This window comes from Solanum dulcamara, chromosome 5 (genome assembly GCF_947179165.1).
Source record: "Solanum dulcamara chromosome 5, daSolDulc1.2, whole genome shotgun sequence".
In the NCBI taxonomy this organism is placed as follows: domain Eukaryota; kingdom Viridiplantae; phylum Streptophyta; class Magnoliopsida; order Solanales; family Solanaceae; genus Solanum; species Solanum dulcamara.
Genome location: NC_077241.1, coordinates 77,720,973 through 77,744,254, shown reverse-complemented (window position 1 = coordinate 77,744,254; position 23,282 = coordinate 77,720,973). Strand labels below are relative to the sequence as shown.

Here is a 23,282-nt window from a genome sequence, read left to right as displayed (position 1 = left end):
GTTAAAGAAAGTTGACATACATTGGATTTTGAATTACAACTTGTGTTATTAAGTTGTGTGCAATGCCATGATGGGATAACATCAGTAAATATTGTGATAAATGTTTGTTGAGCCTCAAAGAAACAAGCCAAAGAAACAAGTATGACTTGCAAGATTTGTGGCCATTCTATTCCAGTACAACTTCCAAAAAATGGTTCTATTATTTCTTCAAGTGAAGAAAAATGATCATTTAGCTTTGGAAATTCTTGATCTTGGTGATTCTTGGTTGAAGGAGAATTTGAGAGTAAAGGAGTTGTTGAATCAGCCATTAGAATTTGGATGTGGATCTTGACCTCTTCCTTCTAGTGGTATTTATATAAGTAGTAACACATTATTCCCATTTTTGGTCTGAGGAGTAAGGGCTGCTTTCGCTCTATCTTGTGCAGACTCTATTTGTGGAATTACACGTTTTTATTCTCTCCATACTCCAGTTATGGAATCACACGGGGTATGTTGTTGTTGTACATTATTCCGATTTCCGCATAATAATTATGTTGTGAGTGACCTGATTGTTATGAAAAATAGAAAAATTAGAGAGAACCAAAAAAGGAATAATGAAAAACTCATTGTCTTATTTATTGCATTATTTCTAAACATAATAAAAGAAATGCCTATTTTCCTTATAGTTTCTAGCCTAATAGGAAATTTTATAATTAATATAGATTCTAAACTTAAAAGAAAACAAATATTCTATAGAAGAATCCTAAATTGAAAAAGAAAATATATTATAATTAATGTAGATCATAAATCAGAAGGATTATAATAAATTATTTTTAAATATATTTTTAACGTTAATTACGTTAATATGTTTTATGCCGTTATTGTATAGAACTTAAACTCGTTTTTACAAGTGAAGCCATCAAATTGTCGACTTTAATTAATTATCTATCTATTCATGCTTCTCATGATCATTAAACAAAGGGAAATTCTTCGAGAAGACAAATTTGGTCAAAGATTTTTGGTTGATTTTTTTTTTCTGATTAATTATTAATTAGTTCATGCTTTTCAGTGGGAATGAACAAGAAAAAGTTTATTGTTGGCTTTATGACATTTCTGAGTATCAAATGTGAAGAGTTGATTATGTATTTGCATTAGTTAAGCACTTAAACAAATCTATCATATGCTTCACAAGCCAATAATTTCATTAATGGAAAAATTACCAAATTACACACCTTATATTCCTATATTTTTAATTATTTCCTACCATTTGTAAAAATTTCAAAAATTCCTCTTCTGATACATAAGAATGATGCTGATACATCGCAATTTGATACATAAGTCATTTTCATGATACATCGCTAGTTAATACAAACCAAACACAAAATGTATCAGTAAAACATAAGTTTTACTGCTATTTTTGTTATGTTCATGATATATTAGGTGTTATAAGCTGATTCATAAGTTTTATTGATATTACAATGTTTGGTTTGTATCAACTAGTGATGTATCATGAAAATGACTTATGTATCAAATCGCAATGTATCAGCGTCATTTGTATGTATCAGAAATCTGGAAAAAAGAGGAAACTCGGGTAATTACCAAAAAAGTTGGGATAAATTATAATTGTGTTTTTTCACTATGAGATTTAAGTAAAATACCCTTAATTTATTCTAGGTATGGAACTTAAAATATTGAAAGAACATAGGGCCCTTGGGTGAAAGAAGTCAACTAATAACTAAATTACTAAAATAGATTGTGGTGGGCGATAAGTATTCACTAGTTTTTACCAAATACTTTAGATTCGAGTCTTGAAAATGAAGTTTTTGATAGGGAATACTTCACTCTTTAAATTGAATTTTTTCGACATAAATTTGAATTAGTCGAACTTAAAGTGGATACCAAACAATAGACGAGAAACCAAAAGCAAAAACTAAGAAATAACACGTTATGTCATTAGTTTTCTTTGAGGGTGAGCTAGGAACATGTCCTAGTTCTAGGCTATGGCCAGTGGCGAATTCAAGATTTTCATTAAGGGGATTTTAAAATTAGTGTTTGAGATTTGAACTTAAAACCTAAAGGTGAATTTTGAACCCTTAGACCACTAAAACTACATATAATCTTGTGTTTAGGGGATTCGAAGACTATATATACACACTAAAATTAAAAAAATACTTTATATACATAATATAATTTTTTATTGAGGAAGTTCGGGTAAACACAAACAATAATAAAGATTCATATGAATTTATTAAGATCCGGATTGAGAAATTAATTAATTCTCCACGTAATATAGTTGTAACTTGTAACATCCTCCAAAATAATGCACCCATGACCCATTCTTAAAGACATGATAAAAAAAAATACAGATTAATAATGTTCATGGCAATGCTTAATGGAAATAATAATTACTAACATTCTTTTTAATATAATCAAAGCTATCAAATGGGAGATGTAGTTGGTTATCAACCTGGGCTCAGAGTTAATTCTTTTTAATAGGGGTTCTCATAATCAGTAGAGGAAAATTTTAAAAACAGTAAATATTAGGGTTTAAATAGGATTTCTTAATTACAATTTTACTAATTATAATTTTTTATTTATACTTTAATTTGCTACGCATTTGTATTTTTGTATTTTTTTTCATAAATTTCAGAGAAAAAAATACAAAAACAAACTGATTTGTATCAAAGTGAATACATATTAGGAGGAGAGCGTCGAGCGAGATCAAAAAAGGGAGGAAAGAGGATGAATACACGTTGTATTCATTGTATCACGAATACAAAAATATAGAATACAAATTTAGTTTTTCAAAAACAATTAATATAAAATATAAATCTCTCACTTATATTTGATTGGATACAATTGATACATAAAACATTTGACAAAGAGGATGAATAATGTTGTAATACAAATATAGTTGATACAAAATACAACTATAATTTTTTGAATACAATTGATATAAAATACAAATCTCTCACCTATATTTGATTGAATACAATTTATATTATTGGCAAGGGCAAGAGGGAGAGAGAGGGGCAGTGGGAGGAGAGACGAGGGAGAGAGGAATTTGTTATAAAAACAACATATAGTAGTTTATTGTAACTTTTTTAATATTATAATTGTGTTTCATAAACATGTTGACATTTTTGCCTTATTCCATAATATCTCTTTTAGAAGAAAACACACTAGAATTTAATAAGAAGCAGAAAGAGCTTGTGGATTAAATGCACCAAATTCAAAAATAAGCTCAAAATTCTTGAATTCAAATATAAGTCATCAAGCTTATACCTTTGAATTTATATTTAAAAAAATGAATAAGAGGATTCATTGAAATTATAACACTCATATTTAAAATAAAATATTATTATTATTGCGATATTTTATGATCTTGATTATTTTTTTTTTGATGCGAATTTTATTGTCTACCGTGTGTATTTTGAAATATATTAAGATATATTTTTATTTCCTAAATTTAGCAGTCTAAAATCATTTTAACAGAGTTCCTATCTGCAAATCTCCTACAGAAACTCATCTCAACCAGTGCGAACACTCGAAAAGGTTGTCAAGATTAGTTTTTTTTTGAGTTGTGTTGAATTTTTTAGTTTAAGAAGTTTTTTTTCTTTTGAATTTAGTTCTGTGTTGAATTTTCTGGGACTTTCTTGAAATTGGGTATATGGCAAATTCACTTGTTTATCTGAATTCTGTGTAAAACCCAAATTTGTAGGGTTTATGGTATGCTAAAACCCTTAATGCAGTTCCATTTTTATGCAGATATGTCTGTTGTAAATCAACAATTTCTCAATCCCATATGGAATCCCTGTGTTTCTTCATGTCCATTGTTAGCTGCCCAGTTTCTTGTAATGCCAATGAGTAACAGAGAACTTTCTCTTGTTTCTACCATTCCTGCTGCAAAGTCTACGAATTCTGGAGATTTAAGTTCTGGTTTTGGCGAAAGAAATGATGGTTATGCTGAAATTAGCAGTGGGAAAGCAACCAAAGGGTCAGGCACCACGGCGAGAGGAAGGAGGTTGTTGAAGGTCAGGGAGGAGAAGAGGAAACGGGAATACGAACGTCTTCACAATTACCCAGCTTGGGCAAAGTTTATCTCTAACTACTCTCTTTATTTGATGCTATATTGTATGTTTATATGTATTCATTTTGTCCCACACAAATCGTTTACCTGTAACTATTCAATACCCCTAAGAAAAATTGATCACATAGGAATGCTTCCGAGGTAGAATTTACTTTGAATTTTGATAAACGCATTGCTTGTGAAGTGTTTGTGCGTGTATGTCCTATAGATTAACCCATTATTTGATGTTATATGTATTTGTTGTGTTAAAATGGTATTAGATACTTTCGTGATTACACAGTCCCACACAAATCGTTTACTTGTAAGCATTTAGTACCTCTAAGAAAAATCACATAGGAATGCTTCCGAGGTCGAATACTTTGAATTTTGATAAATACATTGTTTTTGAAGAATGTGTGCGTGTCTGTCCTATAGATTTACCCGTTGTTGATTGGTAGTTAGAACCCACACAAGCTAGAGTCCATGTAGCATTTTGCAATTAGCATGCCAAAATTGAACTGATCTTCTCTTCTTTTACTTCATCTATGTCCTTGACTTGCTTATGTTAAAAATGTTATTTCAGAGTGTTGGAAGATGCTTGTAAACATGATACAGAGCTTCGTGCTGTGCTTGGTGATAGCATTGGCAATCCAGAGCTTATGAGGAAAAAGGTAGGTGTAATTTTTATTTGGAATTTTGAGTTAGGTTTGACATACATCCATTTGCAGATATTCCACATTCTATTGATTTCAGTTCACTTTAGATTTTGAATTATGACTTCCAATTGAAATCTGCTTTTTTCCTTTTCTCAATTTTGATAGGTCGAACAGAGGGTTCGAACAAAGGGCCGGAATTTTCAGAAGTCTAAAACAGGATCAGTGCTTGCATTCAAAGTCAGCTTTAGAGAGTAATTAAATTCTGACTACACTTGATGCCTCTTCTGTTTCTTACACCATTTTGCTTTTTCTATCACTATCTCCTAGATATATGAATAATATCCAGTGACCAAATTCCTTCAAACATATTCAAGTGAAGTTTTTAAAGTTCCTTGGTAAAATGTGATTTTTTCTATTGAGCAGTAATCGTTCGTTCTGTTTAACTAAAGTAAATAAATTTGTAGCAGAAAAGTGGGGAAGAATAACTAGTCCAGGTCGTTGTTCTTCTTCTTCTTCATCATCTTCAGGATTTCGCTTCTTATGTAGTCAGACTTGTCGCTGAGCTCTGGAGCTTTTCCAGAGTTATTTTGTTTTAAAATCGAGGGTTCTTGTCAAACTTTTCTTTGTTGAACGGGGTAATACGTTCTTCAAAATCTTGGTAAAATATTATTTTGTTCACGCATCATATATTTATTCGCTATCAGTAAGTTGCATGCGGTTTGCAGATCTTTATATATTTTATTGTTTCAATGCAATATCTCGTCCAGTATTTTAGTGGAGTGCTATAATTGAATGGTAACATGCAGAATATATATGTTTAGTATGAAAAAAAAAATGTTTTCCCTTTTTTAGTTGGTGATGAAACATATTTTGTGGAAAATATCTATCATGGATTGATACTTTCTTTGACAGTTGGGTAGTTCTTGCTTTGGAAATTTGATGAAATTTTTTTGAGTGTTATTTCTTTGCAAAATGATTGATAATATTGTCTAAGTATTGAAACAAATTGTATTGAGTAAGAGTTAAGGTATTTGTACAGGAAAATATTTTCTGTTTTAAATGAGGAAACTCAGTTTCCCCCATTTGACGGAAAATGTTTATGGTAATCAAACAGTTTCAAAGAAGCCATTGAAGGTTGGGAAAGATAACGAGTTGCGAAAATACATGAGAAACACTTGGCTAATGATTCAACTTGCATCTTTTGGACCACTTGTAAGGAGAGAAATCACCTCTTGAACCAATACTCTCTATCTCAATTTGAAAGCTAGATATTTGATGAACCTTTTTGCTTGGTGAGATGGTGTAACCTAACTAATGTAAATACTGTTGATTCTTTTCTCTTCTTTTTTTTTTTGGATTTTCTTAGCTCCTTCAACTTTTATCAGGAGATACGTAATTTTGTATAGGAGTTAATCCCATTTTTTGTAACTCATTTGCATCCTGTGGATGCGAAAGAATAAAATCCTTTACCTACTATAAATTGGTTTATTGTAATCAAACACTTGAAAATAACTTAACCATGGAAAACATGAAAAAAGGTTCTTCATATTGAACACAACAAATTCCATATGTATACCTTTTTTTTTTAATATATATGAATAGTTATTTTCGCCCTGGTTAATGTTATTGTATGACTTCTGCATCTATTTCAGTCCCAAATTCTGGTAGAGAAAACCATAACAGTTTTTGGTTTGTGGATGATTATAAGAGAGCATAATTGTTCTAATTATAGAATTAGAGCTTAGAATTTCTTGCTTGTACCAGATAAGAGCGAAGTTATCAGATTAACCGTGTAATCATAAAAAAGGAAAAAAATTTGCAAATTACTGTAATATTCCTTGCTATTTTGTTTAGATACATATCACTTACTGCATCTAATTTGAATTGACAGTTTTAATCCTCTTGATTCATACATATGGTTTGAACTCTATGGCTCACCATCTGATCGAGACGTTAACATTTTCGGTAGTGTATGTTTACTGCTTTCTTCTCTGTTCTCATATTACATTACTTCACGCTTTTTAGCAGTTTAGGTTTGATAACTCAAAATATCTTGTGCTTCTATGACAGGTTATCCAGGCATGGTACGTCATGGGCCGTTTAGGTGCATTTAACTCATCTAATCTGCAGGTGAATTCACTGCTCAATACAGATTTTATTTAAATTTTCTTTTTTTGCTGCTGTTAAGTGTTGTTCTTCCCATCATTCTGCTTCAGCAAGTAACCAAATATTAAGTTGAGTACTTACAATCATCTGCCTTTTAAATTTTTCGTACCTTCAAGATGGTGTCAGGTCAGGTTTTGTGTAACTGTAGTAAGTTGTTCGTTCAATTCTTGATCATTTCATTCAATTATTCCCTTTTTCTTTTCTTAAATTACTTATTGCAAAGAATGGAAAGTTCCTCGATGTGATTGGAAAAAGGTTCATGCTTGTGTTAAATGAATGCAGCTGGGGGGCTCATCAATGGAATTCGATCCTCTTTATGATGCAGAGAAAGGTTTCAATGTGATGCCTTCATCATTCCATGACATAAGTAATGTTGAATTCCAGGACAATTGGTCAAGAGTTTGGTATGCCTTTCCTTGTACCCTTTTTTTTTCTTTTTCGATTAAACATATTTCGGTAACAATTCTGTAATGCTACTCGTGTATGGCAAAACTTGCTTATATCAAGTTGGTCATGTGCATAACAGGGTGGATCTTGGCACAGCTGATTTCTTCTCAATCGACGTTCTTCTCAATTGCTTGACTGTACTGAGCTCGGAGTAAGCAATCAATTTTATGAGTGGTTTACATCTTCTGAAGCTTAGATGCTAACATCTATAGTTCACTATACAGATATATAGGCATTCAACAAGTTGTTTTTGGTGGTCATCGGATGGGTGATTGGGAAGAGGGAATGACCAACTCTGATGACGGATACAAATACTTTGAAATTTGACTGAGGTGGAAAAGGAACGAAAACGAAAATCAGCTGGCACAACATGCCATGGATGGTCTTATCATGCACCTGCAGGCTGCAGTACCCAAGTTTTTCAAATCGAAAAGAGATGAAGCTTTGTAGTATTATCACCAACGGATACGATGAATTTTGATCAGGAGTGTTAGTTACTGTAATTATGATAGTAGTGACTAGTGAGCTTGTATGGTAGAAGAAATGATTAATGTGTAGAGCTTATGGTAGGATCTTGTAATAGTTTTCAGAATAATCTTGTAATTATTATTACATGTAGCACTTTCTTGTATTTCTAACAAGTTGTTTAATAATTGACATTTCTGATTGGGTTCATTTATGCCATTGACGTTCAACAAAGTGCTCATTTGTGTTATTATTTGTTAACGGAAAATACATTCAATTTTGACATACCACTTTGTACATGTGGCGAACAATGATACGGCTATGTCATTAATTAAATGAGTTAAAATATAAACCCATTTCATTTTTTTTTTATAAAAAAAACGGTGACCAACAAAACAATTTCTAAACTAAACTGTTAATAAGAAATAATATTAGGATAACCAATTTCTATCATGATATTTTTAAATGATATTTAAAAAAAAAGCTATTTCCAAATTTCCAATTTCTAAACTCAAATAAATGCTGATATCTTCATAGATGAAACTATACACGTCTCCAAAATCAGTGATGACATACTATATAAATGACTAACTATTTTTATTTTTTTTGATAAACCCTAAAATAAAAAACACAAAACGCATGAGGTACAACCTATAATGCACAAGAAATTTCTATGAAATTATTCCCTTTATAAGAAAAAAACAAGACACTCTACTCTGGAAACGTCTCATGGTTTCATAATTGTAGGACTATGGAAGCTGATGCATCCCAATTTTGAATTTTGTCTCTATTTCTTTATAAACCCTACTAACTTGGGGCTGTCACAGGGAGAAATTTCCACCCAATTTCTCTCTGAGTCACCCCAGGTGAAAAATGATTCACAACATTCTTGGCACATTGTTTTCAGCTGCTACAAAACAGTCAATTTCATTCAGGTACCAAGTATTGCTCATAGTGGGGTTGCTGATAAACTGATAGAAAGCAAGAATCATTGAAGTCTTTGTTGTTAATTGTGGTTCATTAAGACAATTCAAGAATGGTCAATTTCAAGTTGGTTTAATGAAAAAGTTTTGATTTTTATGAATGTTGTATTTTGAGAAGTATATTTGTATTTATGTATGTATTTCTCATAGTGGGGTTGCTGATAAACTGATAGCAAGCAAGTAAATAATCATTGAAGTCTTTGTTGTTAGTTGTGGGTCATTAATACAATTCAAGAATGGGCAATTTCAAGTTGGTTTAAGGAAAAGTTTTGATTTTTATGAATATTGTTGTATTTTGAGAAGTATATTTGTATTTATATAGGTATTTCTCATAGTGGGGTTGCTGAATCTTTGAAGTCCTTCTTGTTAATTGTGGGTCATTAAGACAATTCAAGAATGGGCAGTTTCAAGTTGGTTTAAGGAAAAAGTTTTGATTTTTATGAATTTTGAGAAGTATATTTGTATTTATATATGTATTTCTCATAGTGGGGTTGCTGATAAACTGATAGAATCATTGAAGTCTTTGTTGTTAATTGTGAGTAATTAAGACAATTCAAGAATGGGCAATTTCAAGTTGGTTTAGTGAATTTTTTTTATTTTTATGAATGTTGTTGTGTTTTGAGAAGTATATTTGTATTTATATATATGTATTTACTTGTGGGATCACAGTGGGTTTGTTGTTGTTGTTGTTACGGATAGTGGGGTTGCCGATAGACTGATAGAGACCAAGTAAGAATCATTCAAGTCTTTGTTGTTGATTGTGGGTCATAAAGACAAATCAAGAATGGCAATTTCAAGTTGGTTCAAGGAAAAGAGTGTTGATTTTTATGACTTGTTGTATTTTGACAAGTATATTTGTATTTTTATGTGTACTACTCCTAGTTTGTTGTCGATGAACTGAGAGAAAGCAAGATAAATATTGAAGTGGACATTTTAAAGTTGATTTTTGTAAAACATTGACTGTTTAGTTTTGAACAAGCTTCCCCGGACGCGGCGGTTATAAAAAAAAAGGTTTGACTTTTTAGTTCTTAGGGATGTTTTTGTAGCTTGACAAGTATAGTTTCAGGATGGGCAATTTCATTCTATATAGTTTTTAGAGGGTTTTAGTTTTTTTCTTCTTTCTGTAAAACTTGATTTTGAAATTTGTAATTGACTTTACTGTCAGGGGTAATTTGTTACTTCTTGATTGGCTGTGTCCAATGGAACTAGTGTGCTTGGGACTAGTAAGAGGAAGGAAGCTTTAAAAGGTAACGGTACATCCTTTGCTTTCTGTTCTACAAGTTTTTTTTTAAAAGAATTTGGTTAAGAATGCTGTATCGTTTATCTATTAGCTTTGTGCTGTCATAGGAGGCTGTGGAGGACTCAGACTAAGATAGTGGGCTAGGTGGCTTATCTTTTCTCCATAGTAGTCGTAGTTTTGCTCATTTGTTTATTAACATTTGATTTCTGCATTTGATTACTGCTTATATTTGTTGGTTCAGTTTACTTTGGGTATCCTATTTATCTATAGTAGTTAATGCTCCTTTCTTTCTGGTCTTTCCTACCCTGACATTCTCGCTCTCATTTCTCATATTTTTATATTGTTTTCGATATTTTTGGCTCTACTGACCTATGTCTTGTTTTCCTTGTTTCTCCTCTCTTGTTCTTCTCTCTTAAACCGAGGGTCTTTCGTAAACAGCCGCCCTACCTTTCAAGGTGGGGTTAGGTCTGCGTACACTCTACCCTCCCCAGACCTCACATGGTGGCACTATACTGGGCTTGTTGTTGTTGTTGTTGTTGTTTGTGCTGTCATAGAGCTATAGAATGCCAGGATCGTAAGAGTATTTGAATCACTTGAAACACTTTTAAATCCTTCTCTCTTTATTGTTCTCCTAATAAGCTAAGTTTTACATTTGGAAATTCTGTGTAAAACGAGTTCTTTTTTCCTTTGGAATTTACTGTGCTTATATACTACTAGCAACTTTTTCTTATTATTTTAGAGCTTTGATGTGCATTTATTGTGATGAACTGATCTTCTGCAATATGTAATACATAACATCAAACACACTTCATAGCTACTAAGCAATTGGTATTCCAATTTCATTATGTTCAGTTTATGATTCCAATCCTTAAACTATAGTATCTAGTATAATCGGGTGAAAAACATCTTAGGCTGGAACATGCATAAAGACTAATTTACACCAACGCTTAAATGAACTTCCTGGATGGTTTACATGGTTTTGTTACTTTTTGCACCGATTTGTTTCGTTTACGTTTTAGTTTCAATGATGTTTGTGAGCAAATAACTTAGTTCTTTTCACATCATAATAATGCGGTTACATCCACATTGCAGTTGGCCCCCAGACCCCACGTTGTGGGATTTCACTGGGTTGTTATTGTTGTTGTTGTTGTATCCACATTGCAGTTGGCAATCTTGTAGCATTTTATGTATTGAAGAACACTTTAAATCATTGTGATAAAATGGCCGGGGGAAGTGAACCACGCCAAAGTGACAAACCTTCAATTAGATACAGGCGTAATCTACTTGAGGGAGCACTGTTTGAATTCTCTGATTTTGACCGAGAAAGTAATGCCACTACTTCTTATGGAAATAAGGAGAACCCGAAAAATTCAGACTCTGAATCTTCTGAGATGATGAGCACAAGTGAGCTCATATCGGCAGTTGGAAGTATATGGGATTCTGCAGCTCGCCCTCTTGCAAGAATCCTATCTAAAGCAAGTTCTAGATGCAATAACACCGATCACCAAGAAAACAGCATATTTGGTTACTCCACCACAGATAAAATTTCTGGTGTTTGTTTTTCAACTCACGATCACTCAATAACTGTCAATGTGGATAATGATACAGATTCTTCTCCTCTGCTGCTTACAAATGTGGAACGACTCACAGCGAACCAGAAAGTCTCATTCTTTGGTCCTCTTTTAGGAAGTTCTCCTCTGCAGAGTCTCCTCCATGACAGATCTACCATGCATCCAGAAACTCGGAAAGCAAAAGATTTCGCCAATTATTTACAGACTGTGTATGGTTGGATGCATGAAGCATCCTTACTGAAATTTAAGCATCAATTAAATTGTGCTAGTATTGGACGCCATGAAAGCAGAGAATGTACCATAGAAGACACGACAAACAGTCCTTTAAGTTGCTGGTCAGTTGTGGATAGAGTAAATGATTGCCAGACTGACAGGGAAGAACCAGCTGGTTCATTATTAAGCCAGACCGCAAAGCATGATGAGATCGACAGGGTGTCAACCGGCACTTCATCTCTAAGGCACTATAATGAGGTTTTTCATGACAAAAAGTCAACCACGCTGGAGATTCCATGTTCTGAAAATGAGTCATTCTTCCAAGAGTACTCTGTCCCTCCAACTTGTTCTGCTAGTGTAGATGACAAAATTAATGCTAAGGATCACATATATGATTCTACCATCAATGAAAAAGTAGAACTGGAGGAAGAGTTCAGTTCTGAAGTACAGATCTCTGTGGAAAAGGAAAAGCCTCGTTATGCACTTGCAAAACAAGAGCATGCTTTTGCAGGAGCGATGGCTGGAATTTTTGTCAGCCTTTGTCTTCATCCAGTTGACACAATCAAGACTGTTATTCAGTCATGTCCCAATGATCAGAAGCCACTTTATTATATAGGCAAATCATTTATTTCCGAAAGAGGTATATTTATTTGAAGCTGCACATCATTTTTCAAAATGATAATTCGTTGCATGCAATGAGATGCTTCTCTTTCTTAGAGCCTATGTTTTGACCTTTGAAATTGTTCGTTAACTTATCTCAGGAGTAACAGCACTTTATCGGGGAATTTCTACCAATCTTGCTTCGTCTGCACCAATATCTGCACTTTACACCTTTACATACGAATCAGTGAAAGGGGCCTTGCTTCCTCTTTTTCCTAAGGTGAATGTTTTGTCGTCTTCTTTTTTTCCCTTTTGTGTTAAACTTCCCCTCAAATTGCTGTCCGCACCACCCAAGCAAGCCGAGAATGGAATTGGAAAAAAAATGAAAAGAGACTGTTAGGCTTGCCAAGTTATTTGAATTTCTATAAATTAGTAAAGGAGAAACTGGTCTATGTGCTGTGGTTACCATAGATATATTTTCCATTAGTATGCTTCTTTTTACAAGGAAATTGGTGTATTCCTAACTGTTGCACATTTTTATTACACAGGAATATCACTCTTTTGCACACTGCTTGGCAGGGGGTTGTGCAAGCATTGCCACTTCATTCATTTTCACCCCTAGTGAGCGCATAAAGCAACAGATGCAAGTGGGCTCCCACTATAAAAACTGCTGGTAAAGTTATGTTCCTGAGATACGTTAGTCAACCCGCTATCTGATTCCACCACCTTTTGGATCTGTCTGATTCTGTTTACCACAGTTTAATGATATAAGAATGCTCGTAGCCTTGAGTGCTTCCTGTCCACATTTAAATATGCATCTGTTGCCTAAGTATGTCATGCTCTGCAACTCATGTTCTTTTAAAATATATATTATACTCATATGTTCCTTAAGGTCTGTCCTGGATAGAATTGAAGAAAATCGTCTAAAATTGGATTTGCCTTAATAGAGTTATCGATATCTTAAGATAAATGCTTCTTCTTTATGTGACGAGCGCAAATTACACGTTATTTTCAAGCTCTTCTCTGGTCAGATATAGTATAGAATAATTATCGTCTCCACAGGGATTGGTACAATTAATGCCTCAAAAGAACTTTACCAAGTATTATTCAGGAAAATAGTAACTGTAGATTGATGTGGTATTACACCATGAGTAACAAATGTACTTTTAACTAGTGTTGATTTAAATGGACTTGGGAATTATGAAATAGCAATTGATAGGAGAAGGAAGGGCTAATGACTAGACAAGTACAAAAGAAATAATCAGGATCAACTTGTTTTCAGGTTCTTATCTGAGTTTTCGTTGCTTTTTGCAAATTCAATGACTGACTAGCATGTCCACTATATTAGGATATGTCTTTTGAATGAACTTAATATCTTCAGACTTAACTAATTAAATGCTGAAGAACATTTGCCAGAATAAGCCAATTGATTTATAAAAGGAAAACTTCTCGCGAATATTTTCCTATATTAATTTGAAGAACGACTCAAGAAGCTCTTTCAATTACTGAAAAGAATTGTTATACAAATTATAATCTAGTAGCATAGATTGTCAGTATAAAGCTTCTCTTTTGATTAAACTAAATAAGGAATAATTATGCATATCGTTCAAACTCCATTAACAAAATCTAACAATTTAAGCAAGCCGAATCCGTGAATTAAACCTAAAACACCCTATGTATCACAAACCCTACAAGGAACTACTCCAAAATTAAACTAGCATATAGTCAAAGAAGAAAGAAAACTAGAGCTCATTACAACCAGCTATCAATCCAAACTGCCGTATTGAACCGAAATGATGATGTAAGTATTGAAATCTGTTGTCTTCAACCCTTAGCCACTTACTCTGACTTCCCAACGTCCATACCCCTATTACTTGCATTTTTGGAGTATTTATACCATGTACAAAAGATCGCAGACCAAAGTACCCTTTGAAAGATGACTTGAATTAAATCTGGCAACAAAATGCCTGACGCGACATGGCCCTCTACGCGTGGCGCGTCACGGCAGGTCATTTTTCCAGGCCTCTGAATTTCTTGGAGCAGCACACTAGGCAGGTACGGCGCACCAAGCCATTTTCTAGTGTTGTCATCTACTTATTCTTTCGCATGCATCTCGATCCTCGAACATGATTCCGTTTGAATTCTCTTGGACCTCTACTCAGACTTCAAAGTACCAAGACATCTATCTTAGCTCCAAAATTGCTCAAAAGCTCATAAACAAGTCCTACAACCAAAACACACGTAATAAGCACAAAGCATTAACATTATAGCTCAAACACAATTATAATGTAGTAAAATAAGGCGAAATGTAGCTAAGAACTCATGTTTCTTGCCTACCATGATTATGTGGTCTGCTTTAATCCTGTAGTTTTGTTATAGTCATTTGCTACTTTAACTCAGTACACTAAGGAGGGGAGGGCTATTATTACCTACTGACAACATCTTGCTTTCTCATTTTTGCATCCGCAGGAATGCCTTAATTATGATTATAAGAAGTGGTGGTTTGCCTTCGCTATATGCTGGATGGAAAGCTGTACTCTGGAGGAATATTCCACACTCAATCATTAAGGTAAGTTTTGACTTTAGCAATCTGTCTCTGTGCGCTTTTGGAGAGAATCCGGGAGTAGGAAGTTGATTGCTTTATATTCTCTTTTATCCAAGTTTGACATAATTCTTTTTAGCCTTCAATTGCTCTTTTATTGTACAATCATATTCTGTTTCTTAGAAGTACTTTATTGACTGGCAGTTCTATACATATGAAAGATTGAAGGAGTTGAGGTTGTCATCAGTTCAACTGCGCAACCAAAATGACACACTAATGACGGTTAGTTTTCTTACTAATGAGTAGTCCTTTGTCTACTCTCCATCTTTGCCATTATCAAGCTCGTGATAGATAATTTTCTGGCACTTACATTCTCACTTTTACTCTTGGCTTTAAGAATTGATGGTCAAGGCTGTCGTTTTAGTCGTTGAAGTTTGTAGTTGAGGCAATGAAACCTTAATGTTCTTGGTTTCATTGTCTGGTACAAAACAATAAGATTTTTCTCAGTTGCTTACTCCTCCTTCCAGCTTGCCTGTGGAGGATTAGCTGGCTCTACTGCTGCACTATTCACAACTCCCTTCGATGTTGTCAAGACAAGATTACAGATACAGGTTATTCATCCAATATGTTCCCTTTCTTGTTCACTCTAATTATGCTAGATGTCAGTATGTCATATAGTTTACTTGAAGCTGTGATTAATTTAAAGCCTTCTGAAAGTGTTCAGTTGCTGTGTTTCACATCCCTTTTTTCTATTTAATTGTTTGCTATTTGAGACACTGATTTTAGACCGGTATGAGTGCCTTTAGAAAGCTTCAGCTTCTGTACTTTACATCTTCCCCTTTACACTATATGAGAGACTGATTTGTAAAGTTCCTAAGGAAGTCTTGGTCGTGCAGATTCCTGGATCTACGACTCAGTTTGGTGTATTCAGCACACTTCAAGAAATTGCAAAACGTGAAGGTTTGAAGGGTCTCTACAGGTAATGTTTGGATAGCATATTGAAGTAATTTAATTGAATGATACCTTCTGGTAATACTTAATTATCAATCTTATATCAAATATTTGATACGCTCACCCATCCCACCCCATAATAAATTTTTAATGATGCCACATACTCTAGCAATTTAGTGTGTTGGATGCGGCGCATATCCTACCAGACTGACTGTATTGGTAACTTTATTGTCTGTGCTATCACCAAGTCATGCCGAATGTATACCAAGAGTGTTCTAAAAGCATACCATTTATTGTCATACACTGTTTACGCTAGCCATTTTATATGTTCTAGTAATAATGAACCTTGATTTCATGGCAGGGGCTTGAGTCCTAGATTGATCATGTATATGACCCAGGGAGCACTTTTCTTTGCATCTTATGAATCCTTCAAGAGGGTATTTTCTTTGGATACCCCGCAGACTAAAACAGAAACGGTTCCATATGAACACAAGGAAGATGATCGCGTGACGTTGCCTTCACAAAGCTAACAAAGGAAACATCAGTTCAAGGTAGTGTATCTTTGCAGCAATATTTGCGCTGGAGCACCAAACAGATGATGAAGGAAACTAAGTGTTAATAGAAACATGCAGGTCGATTATCCATCGAGTTTTGAGCTGTGTTCAGCTAGCCCTCGGGGATTTCTTGGTCATTTTCTTGAAGTGTTTGAAAATGAGAGGGCAAATTGGAGAGGATAGATTTGTAGTATGATTGTAAATTTGATATTAACATTAATATAGGTGCCCCATCTTATCTGGAATTGAGGTTTAGTTGATTAATTGATTGACTTAGGTGAGTTTGCAATAATGTAATTTTTTAAAAGAAATATCTCTTCTTTCCTTGTTGGTTACCATAAACATTGATAAAAAGTGCAATTAACAAATACTTTTCCAACAATGACGATAGAAACAACATCATACCCAGTGTAATTGTGTAATCTCATAAATGGAGTTTGTAATTTTTTTAAAGAAATGTCTCTTCTTTCCTTGTTGATTACATAAACTTTGATAAAACGTGCAATTAACAAATGCTTTTCTAATAATGACGATAGAAACAACATCATACCCAGTTTAATTTCACAAATGAAGTTTGAAAAGAATAAAGTGTACGCAGATTTTAGCCCTACTTTGAGAAGTAGAGACATTGTCTCCAATAGAAACTCGGCTCAACAAAGGCAATAGAAGCCTATGGAATTTATCAAGTAAACCAAGGACTTCCCAACAAGAGGAAAAAAAGAAAGTAAAGTGTAAATCAAAACCATTTTTTTCCATTTTTGCATAAATATTTTACACACATTCAAATGAAAGTGCTTTAGCATTGATAATTTAAAGAAATTGTGTTAAGAAACACATACTTGCAGTTGACAATTCTTCCCAACAAGGTCGTTGTAGTATAGTGGTAAGTATTTTTGCCTGTCACGCGGGTGACCCGCGTTTGATCCCAGCAATGACGTATTTTCTAGTTTGCTTTTTTCATTTAAATTTCTTTTACGAGAGGTCACCCGCAGGTCTATTGGGAACTTATATTTTTTTCTCATTTAAATTTCTTATGTAGGAGGTCACCCGAAGTTCTAGGTTTGGTTTTTCTCATTTGAATTTCATATACGCGAGGTCATCCGAAGGTCTATCGAAACAATTTTCCCACTTTGTATACTCTACTTGTGGATCATAATCGAAGGCCATTGGCCGATTGCTTTTTCAAGTCAAATGTCATAACTCATAATACATAAACGTGTCTTTTAATTAGTGTGTCTACTTATTCAATTTTATACAAGTCTAAATGAATACTTGTCCACACCCAAAAGTCTTGGAAAAAAAACTGTAAGGATTATGTTTTCCTTCCCAACAACAGAGAGACAAAGAAAGTCCTTTTTCAAGAAAATCAATTATTTTGTTTCATACTGGCCATCATGTGCATTTCATGAAAAGCTAAAAACTTTTGATTAGAAAAGAAAAATATACAACTGCCTGAAGTCCAAACCGAGATGCTTTACTTGACTCAGGGTCTTTTTCACAAGATAGGCTAAGGTGGTAATGTTGCATACACACCACCCTCCCAAACCTCACTTGTGGGATAGCCCTGGTATGTTGTTGTCTGAAGTCCAAACAAAAATTGCGAATTGTGATTTACACCAAACTATTCTCACAGATGCTGCAATTGCATTAAATGGCCCAAGAGCTATTTATTTCCCACAAATAGTATACTTGCATAAAAAAAAACTCAAACAAAAGTATTATACTAACTCATACTACAAAGAGTGTTCAAAATTTCCCTTATGACTTTCTTTCCTTCAGCAACTTGTGGCCATTATAAATAAATTACAAGTAGGCTAATGCTTATATCTGAAATTTTCTATAGTTGAAAAAATTGAATTGAGATTTCCTATGCCCTCCCTATCAACTAACAATATAAACAGTATGGTGGCATCTCTAACATTTTGACCCTATTCCAGAAGAAAAAAATACATGGATCATCAAGCTGAAAATCAGATTTTGACAAGCTCGCGGATACTGCCTTGTGTGCACCATTCATCATCTTGGTTCCTCTCATGCACAAAAAAGTTGCATCCGGATGATCTCGAGTTCACAAAGCAACAAGGTTTTGTATGGAACTTGATATACGCCTGTTGAGTGAGTCATTCAAGACTATACTCTACCAATTGGAGAGAATGGTGGATTGAGCACAAAAGATGGGACTATTTGCACCACTTTCTTGTGTACATTCTGTTTCTTTTCCTCTCTAACTGCATTAATCAAACCTTTAATGTTTTCATCCGGAACAAACACCCTCAACATGTTGGATTGCAAAGATTCTACATTGTTCTCTTGTCCCACGGCAATCGAGGTTTCCATAGAATGCAAAATTGAGACACAAATAGAGAATGCTTGTAATGCAGATAACTGAGCATGGAAATCAACTGAATACTGTCCGTCCTCCTTAAGCGTCATGGTCAATGCTGGAGCTTTATTTTTTCTTCCCTGTATACAGTTTGAAACCATGAATAAGGAAAAAGCAGTTTTGGGACAAAGCATTATCAGTACTAATCGAGCAGATACAGTTGGCTATCATCTCTCCCGTCCAGGAGTAAGATAGATCATCCTTATATTATTCTCAAAGTTAACATCGGTTGGCTTGTATACCTTGAAAAAACAATGATTCGGTTTCTTAAAACAAGTTTACGAGAATAATTAACATTGCTTTGCTCGTCTTACTTTCCTTTTTAGTATGTTTCAAAAAGAAAACACATTTCTTTTTATAGCAACTCATTAATTCCAACTTTCCACATGACATGTTCAAAACTACAAGATCAAACAGCATTTGTACATTCTACGTATCTTTAGTTTAAGACTATAAGATTCAAAAGTTTTTTTACTTTCTTAAACTCCGTGTCAAGTCAAAACCAGACAATCAAATTGAAATGGAGGTAGTATCATATATGAATCTATTAACATGAGAAATTGATGATGAACTAAACTTCAACACTAGTGAATGATGAAATAGTTGTGATAAGTTATCATTGTTACTAAAGATGAGAAAATTGAGCTCTAACTATTATATGCAGTTACTTCCCACTTCTTAGAACATAACCTTTCACAAAAATGGTCAAGTTACACAACTAATTATGTCTACCAAGATTGCTGAAGGTCTAAAAAATTTTCTTCAATGTAAATGCCTACAAGAAGACATATGTTTAGGCAACAGTACGAATATTACCTGGATGAAGAGTTCCAGTGGCTGCTGCCGCTCGACCAGAGTACGGTTCTCATCAATACGAATATTTGGATTGCCAAATATGTGAAGCGGGCATGCCATGTCCCAGCCGCCACAGTCACAACCTCCACCCATTCTCCATCTATCCAACAAGGGGGAAGGACCGGGACTTTCAGTTGTTGGAAGACCATGGTGTCCAGAAGGGATCACAACGTTCACCTTGGCGGGGCTTACACAATCAGAATGTCCAATTCTTTGTTCAACCACAGAGAGATCCAGTAAGTTTGGAAGGGGCTGATCAGCCTTTGCATCCCCACTCCTGAATTTTAAACTCTCTCTCTTTTCAAATGGTATCTCTATAGCAATGGCTGCAATTTCAACCTCTAAGGTTTCACAATTAGCTCCAGATGACTTTTCAACTGAGGCCTTGGGTGCAATAGTGACATCAGGGGAAGAACAACTTTCTTGAAAAGAAACTCTTTTTCTTGAATGGGGAGTATCATACAAGACAAACTCTGTCACCATTGAGTTGTCACAATTTCCAGCGTTTTTAATGTCTGTACATAAATAACAGGAAACTTGCATCCGCCCAACCAACAACGGTTCTATAATGCCATATTTTGATCCCCATCCACCAGTAGCATTTCTCTTCCTTTTGTCGTGAATGGAATGAAATGTGTACACCCAATTCAAGGTATTCTCAACTTTCCATGACTTCGCGACAAAACTATCTTCAGGTGACTTTACTGAGAACTCAAAAAAGGGCAATCCACTTTTCTTATCCAGCCTGAGCAAGCCGTGTAAGTGAGCCGGTAAACTCTGCACATTTGAATTACATTCCAATGGCTCTGCTATGCTTGAGAAATCATGCAATAGAGATTTATGAACTGTTCTGCCTCTACTGGCGCTAATAAGCTCATGCTTAATATCCGTGCCAGGTTCGAAAGTATAACTCAATGGACTTTTCAGAGACTTTGATTTACCAAATGGATCAAACATCTTTCTTATAGGGCTGAAACGGGATTTTTGGCTGCTAGTCCTGGAGCTATCACTTTCTGACCGAGCAGGCGAATGTGGTAGTGCTATCTTTGCAGAGAGTGATTTGGATAAAGACACAGATGGATCCCTCTCCGTTTGTCTGTTAACTTCACATAGACGATCAGCAACGGATTGAGGCATGATGTTTGAATCCTGAGCTGACTGTATTATTGGAATTTGAGTCCTTCTGTTTTCTCTATGATCAGAATTTAAAGAACTTCCTAGAGAGCTATCTGATGGTTCATCTCTCTCGGGAATAAGTTTGAAAGAGGATCTCTGTTTATCTACAAGAGAATTATCCTCATCTGAACCACACAAAACATCAACAATGCCAAATGAGAATGCAGAGGCATTGCCCCTAGAGAACTCAATTTTTCTTCTTTCCTCAACAGCATCAGTTTTCTTGATGCCTCTAACGTCTTTAGAACTTTGATAGACAGAGCCCCTCTTTAGTATATCATTTCCTCCCAAATGTGATTTCCTTGATGGAGCATCTTTACAGGACACACTACGATAACGATGAAAGCTTATCTCAGTGAAGTCACCATCTACAGACAATACTTCTTTGCTGCATTTGGAATTTCCTTTGCTTTTTCTACTTTCACCTTTTAGACGGTGTCGTGGAGATGGAAGCACAGTTGTAGGACTTCCATCTACTACACAATACTTGTCGAATTCCAACTCCATGTCTAGTCATATCAATTGATCTGCAATCTATCAAGGACAACATAACAGGTCATTCACAGTAAAATCCACAAGCTACTGAGCACAATGCATTACAATTCAAAACAAACATCAGACAGATACAATTAATCACATAGATTTTATAATTTATAGGACTAAAATCTTATATGGTAACAGTCTCTCTACCCTACAAAGGAAGGTGTAAGGTTTGCGTACATCTCACCTTCCCAGACACCACTTGTGGAATTACAATGAGTATGTTGTTGTAGGACTAAAATCTTATAGGGCAACATTTCTATGAACCAAACCAATTGAAAATATCCAAAGATTGGATTTTTAGACTCCAAGAACCCAAACATGCCTTCAACATAACAAAAGTTCAGGAATACAGCAAACAACTAGATCTAAGAGAAAGAATCTAGACCAAGAAACCAAAATGCTTCCATGTTTGCAAAACTGAAGATATACAACAAAAATCAAAACAGAAAGGGCATACCCATGTATTCAAATTGAAAACAAGAAGGCTGAGCAAAGGCTAAAATGCCTAACAAATGCACAAATTCAAAGGGACACTAATGATAAATTCCATCGTTTAGAACAAAAAAACCTCAAAGGTGCAAACTTTGGTCCAATTAACTAAAACAAATATAACAAAACAAAGAAATCCCACAATCCCCAGTTAACTATGAATCCCCCTAATGAAAAATGTACAATTTATTGTAAAACAAATCTTGAAACAGTCCATTACCATACCCCACTTGATTTCAGAGAAGTGAAGCAAAAGAAAAACCCAACAAACTCCTAGCGGAAGCAATCATTTACTGTTAATCTCTTAAGCTCAAAGTCTCATCCAAGAAAGCACATTTCACATTTAGATATTCTCCAAAAGGGTAAAAGAGAAGATACCAAAACCAACCTCACATTGCTTAAAGAGTATTCAGTTTCTGACTAAAAATTGGTACTTAAAAATTTCTCCCAGAATCAAGAAAAGCACATGGGTAAAAGAATAACACAGCAATTAGCACCAACCCACCAAAAGTTACACCATATAATGAGTTAATGACCAAAAAAAAAAAAAAGAGCATGCCTTGTAGGGATAGGGACTGAGAAGAAAAGGGGTAGTGGGGTAACAAATGTAGAGTACTCTCAAGTAAAACTCTCTCTCACACATATGAGGGAAGAAGAAAGACAAAAGAGCTGCCAAGCTGCTCTATATGTCCACTAAAAAAGCAATCTTTGACTCACATCATCATATGCTTTCATGCTGTGTTTCTATACGTGCCACTCCCTCACTACCCAATAAGCTTTACTTTAGCTCATTTCATACCCTTAAGAAAAATAATAAATAAAAATATAATTTATTAAATTATTTTTATTTTTTATAATCATTGTTTATTTTTATTTATTAATAATTTAGCTTTATTATTAATTAATTGTCATTTTTAATGCATTTTTCAAAGGATTAAAGTTCATTATATTCAAAAAGTGATATAGTAAAAATATTACTCTTTAAAAAATGTATCAAGTTAATACTGAGCAAATAAAATTGAACGGGAAAAGTACTAATCTTGATCTTAAATTTCTAAAATAATATATTTTAGGATAATTTTTTAATAAAATGACATTTATTTTGAAACGGAGAGTAGCTCGCCTCTAGTATGGGGTTTTTCTTTGTAATGTGTGGCCTTTCTTTGCTGCCTTCTTTCACTTTTTTCAATGTCTACTTTTTAGGTCACTGTTTTAGGCACATTCAAGATGCCAAATTTCCAAAATTAACCTTGAAGATAGGACTAATCAAACTTGATTTAGGGGTAATCTTGGTAAAACAAAGGAGGGAGACAGCCCAATTATTAATTGGAGGAATCACTGCACAAGGATTAATAATATTTTATGCTATTTTATTGGGAATAGCATATATTGTTTTCTCT

The 23,282-nt window shown here is 34.3% G+C and overlaps 3 protein-coding genes across 8 annotated transcripts; 2 read left to right on the top strand and 1 right to left on the bottom strand.

The window, feature by feature from the left end:
* The first annotated feature begins 3,428 nt into the window (after positions 1-3,428).
* Positions 3,429-7,971, top strand: LOC129890056 (uncharacterized). Its single transcript, XM_055965569.1, has 9 exons — positions 3,429-3,534; positions 3,748-4,075; positions 4,632-4,719; positions 4,870-4,955; positions 6,596-6,674; positions 6,775-6,834; positions 7,153-7,274; positions 7,397-7,468; positions 7,542-7,971. Exons 2-9 carry the CDS (start codon positions 3,750-3,752, stop codon positions 7,642-7,644), a joined length of 936 nt encoding a protein of 311 aa, XP_055821544.1. The 5' UTR covers positions 3,429-3,534; positions 3,748-3,749; the 3' UTR covers positions 7,645-7,971.
* A 472-nt stretch (positions 7,972-8,443) lies between these two features.
* LOC129890055 (mitochondrial aspartate-glutamate transporter AGC1) lies at positions 8,444-16,844 on the top strand. 2 transcript variants are annotated; one of them, XM_055965568.1, is made up of 11 exons: positions 8,444-8,717; positions 9,931-10,012; positions 11,098-12,429; positions 12,551-12,669; positions 12,938-13,062; positions 14,859-14,958; positions 15,136-15,213; positions 15,459-15,542; positions 15,828-15,910; positions 16,244-16,433; positions 16,515-16,844. In XM_055965568.1, exons 3-10 carry the CDS (start codon positions 11,226-11,228, stop codon positions 16,410-16,412), a joined length of 1,962 nt encoding a protein of 653 aa, XP_055821543.1. In that variant the 5' UTR covers positions 8,444-8,717; positions 9,931-10,012; positions 11,098-11,225; the 3' UTR covers positions 16,413-16,433; positions 16,515-16,844. The 2 variants fall into 2 exon arrangements, with proteins under 2 accessions (XP_055821543.1, XP_055821542.1); XM_055965567.1 differs by having other exon boundaries at positions 8,445-8,717; positions 16,244-16,844.
* Positions 16,845-18,078: 1,234 nt separating this feature from the next.
* On the bottom strand, positions 18,079-22,631 carry LOC129890054 (uncharacterized). 5 transcript variants are annotated; one of them, XM_055965561.1, is made up of 3 exons: positions 21,578-22,631; positions 19,636-21,384; positions 18,079-18,899 (listed from the first exon to the last, which is right to left on the bottom strand). In XM_055965561.1, the coding sequence occupies exons 2-3, from the start codon at positions 21,355-21,357 to the stop codon at positions 18,567-18,569; spliced, it is 2,055 nt and encodes a 684-aa protein (XP_055821536.1). In that variant the 5' UTR covers positions 21,358-21,384; positions 21,578-22,631; the 3' UTR covers positions 18,079-18,566. The 5 variants fall into 5 exon arrangements, with proteins under 5 accessions (XP_055821536.1, XP_055821539.1, XP_055821540.1 ...); XM_055965564.1 differs by having other exon boundaries at positions 21,851-22,631; XM_055965565.1 differs by having other exon boundaries at positions 22,103-22,631.
* Between the last annotated feature and the right edge of the window lie 651 nt (positions 22,632-23,282).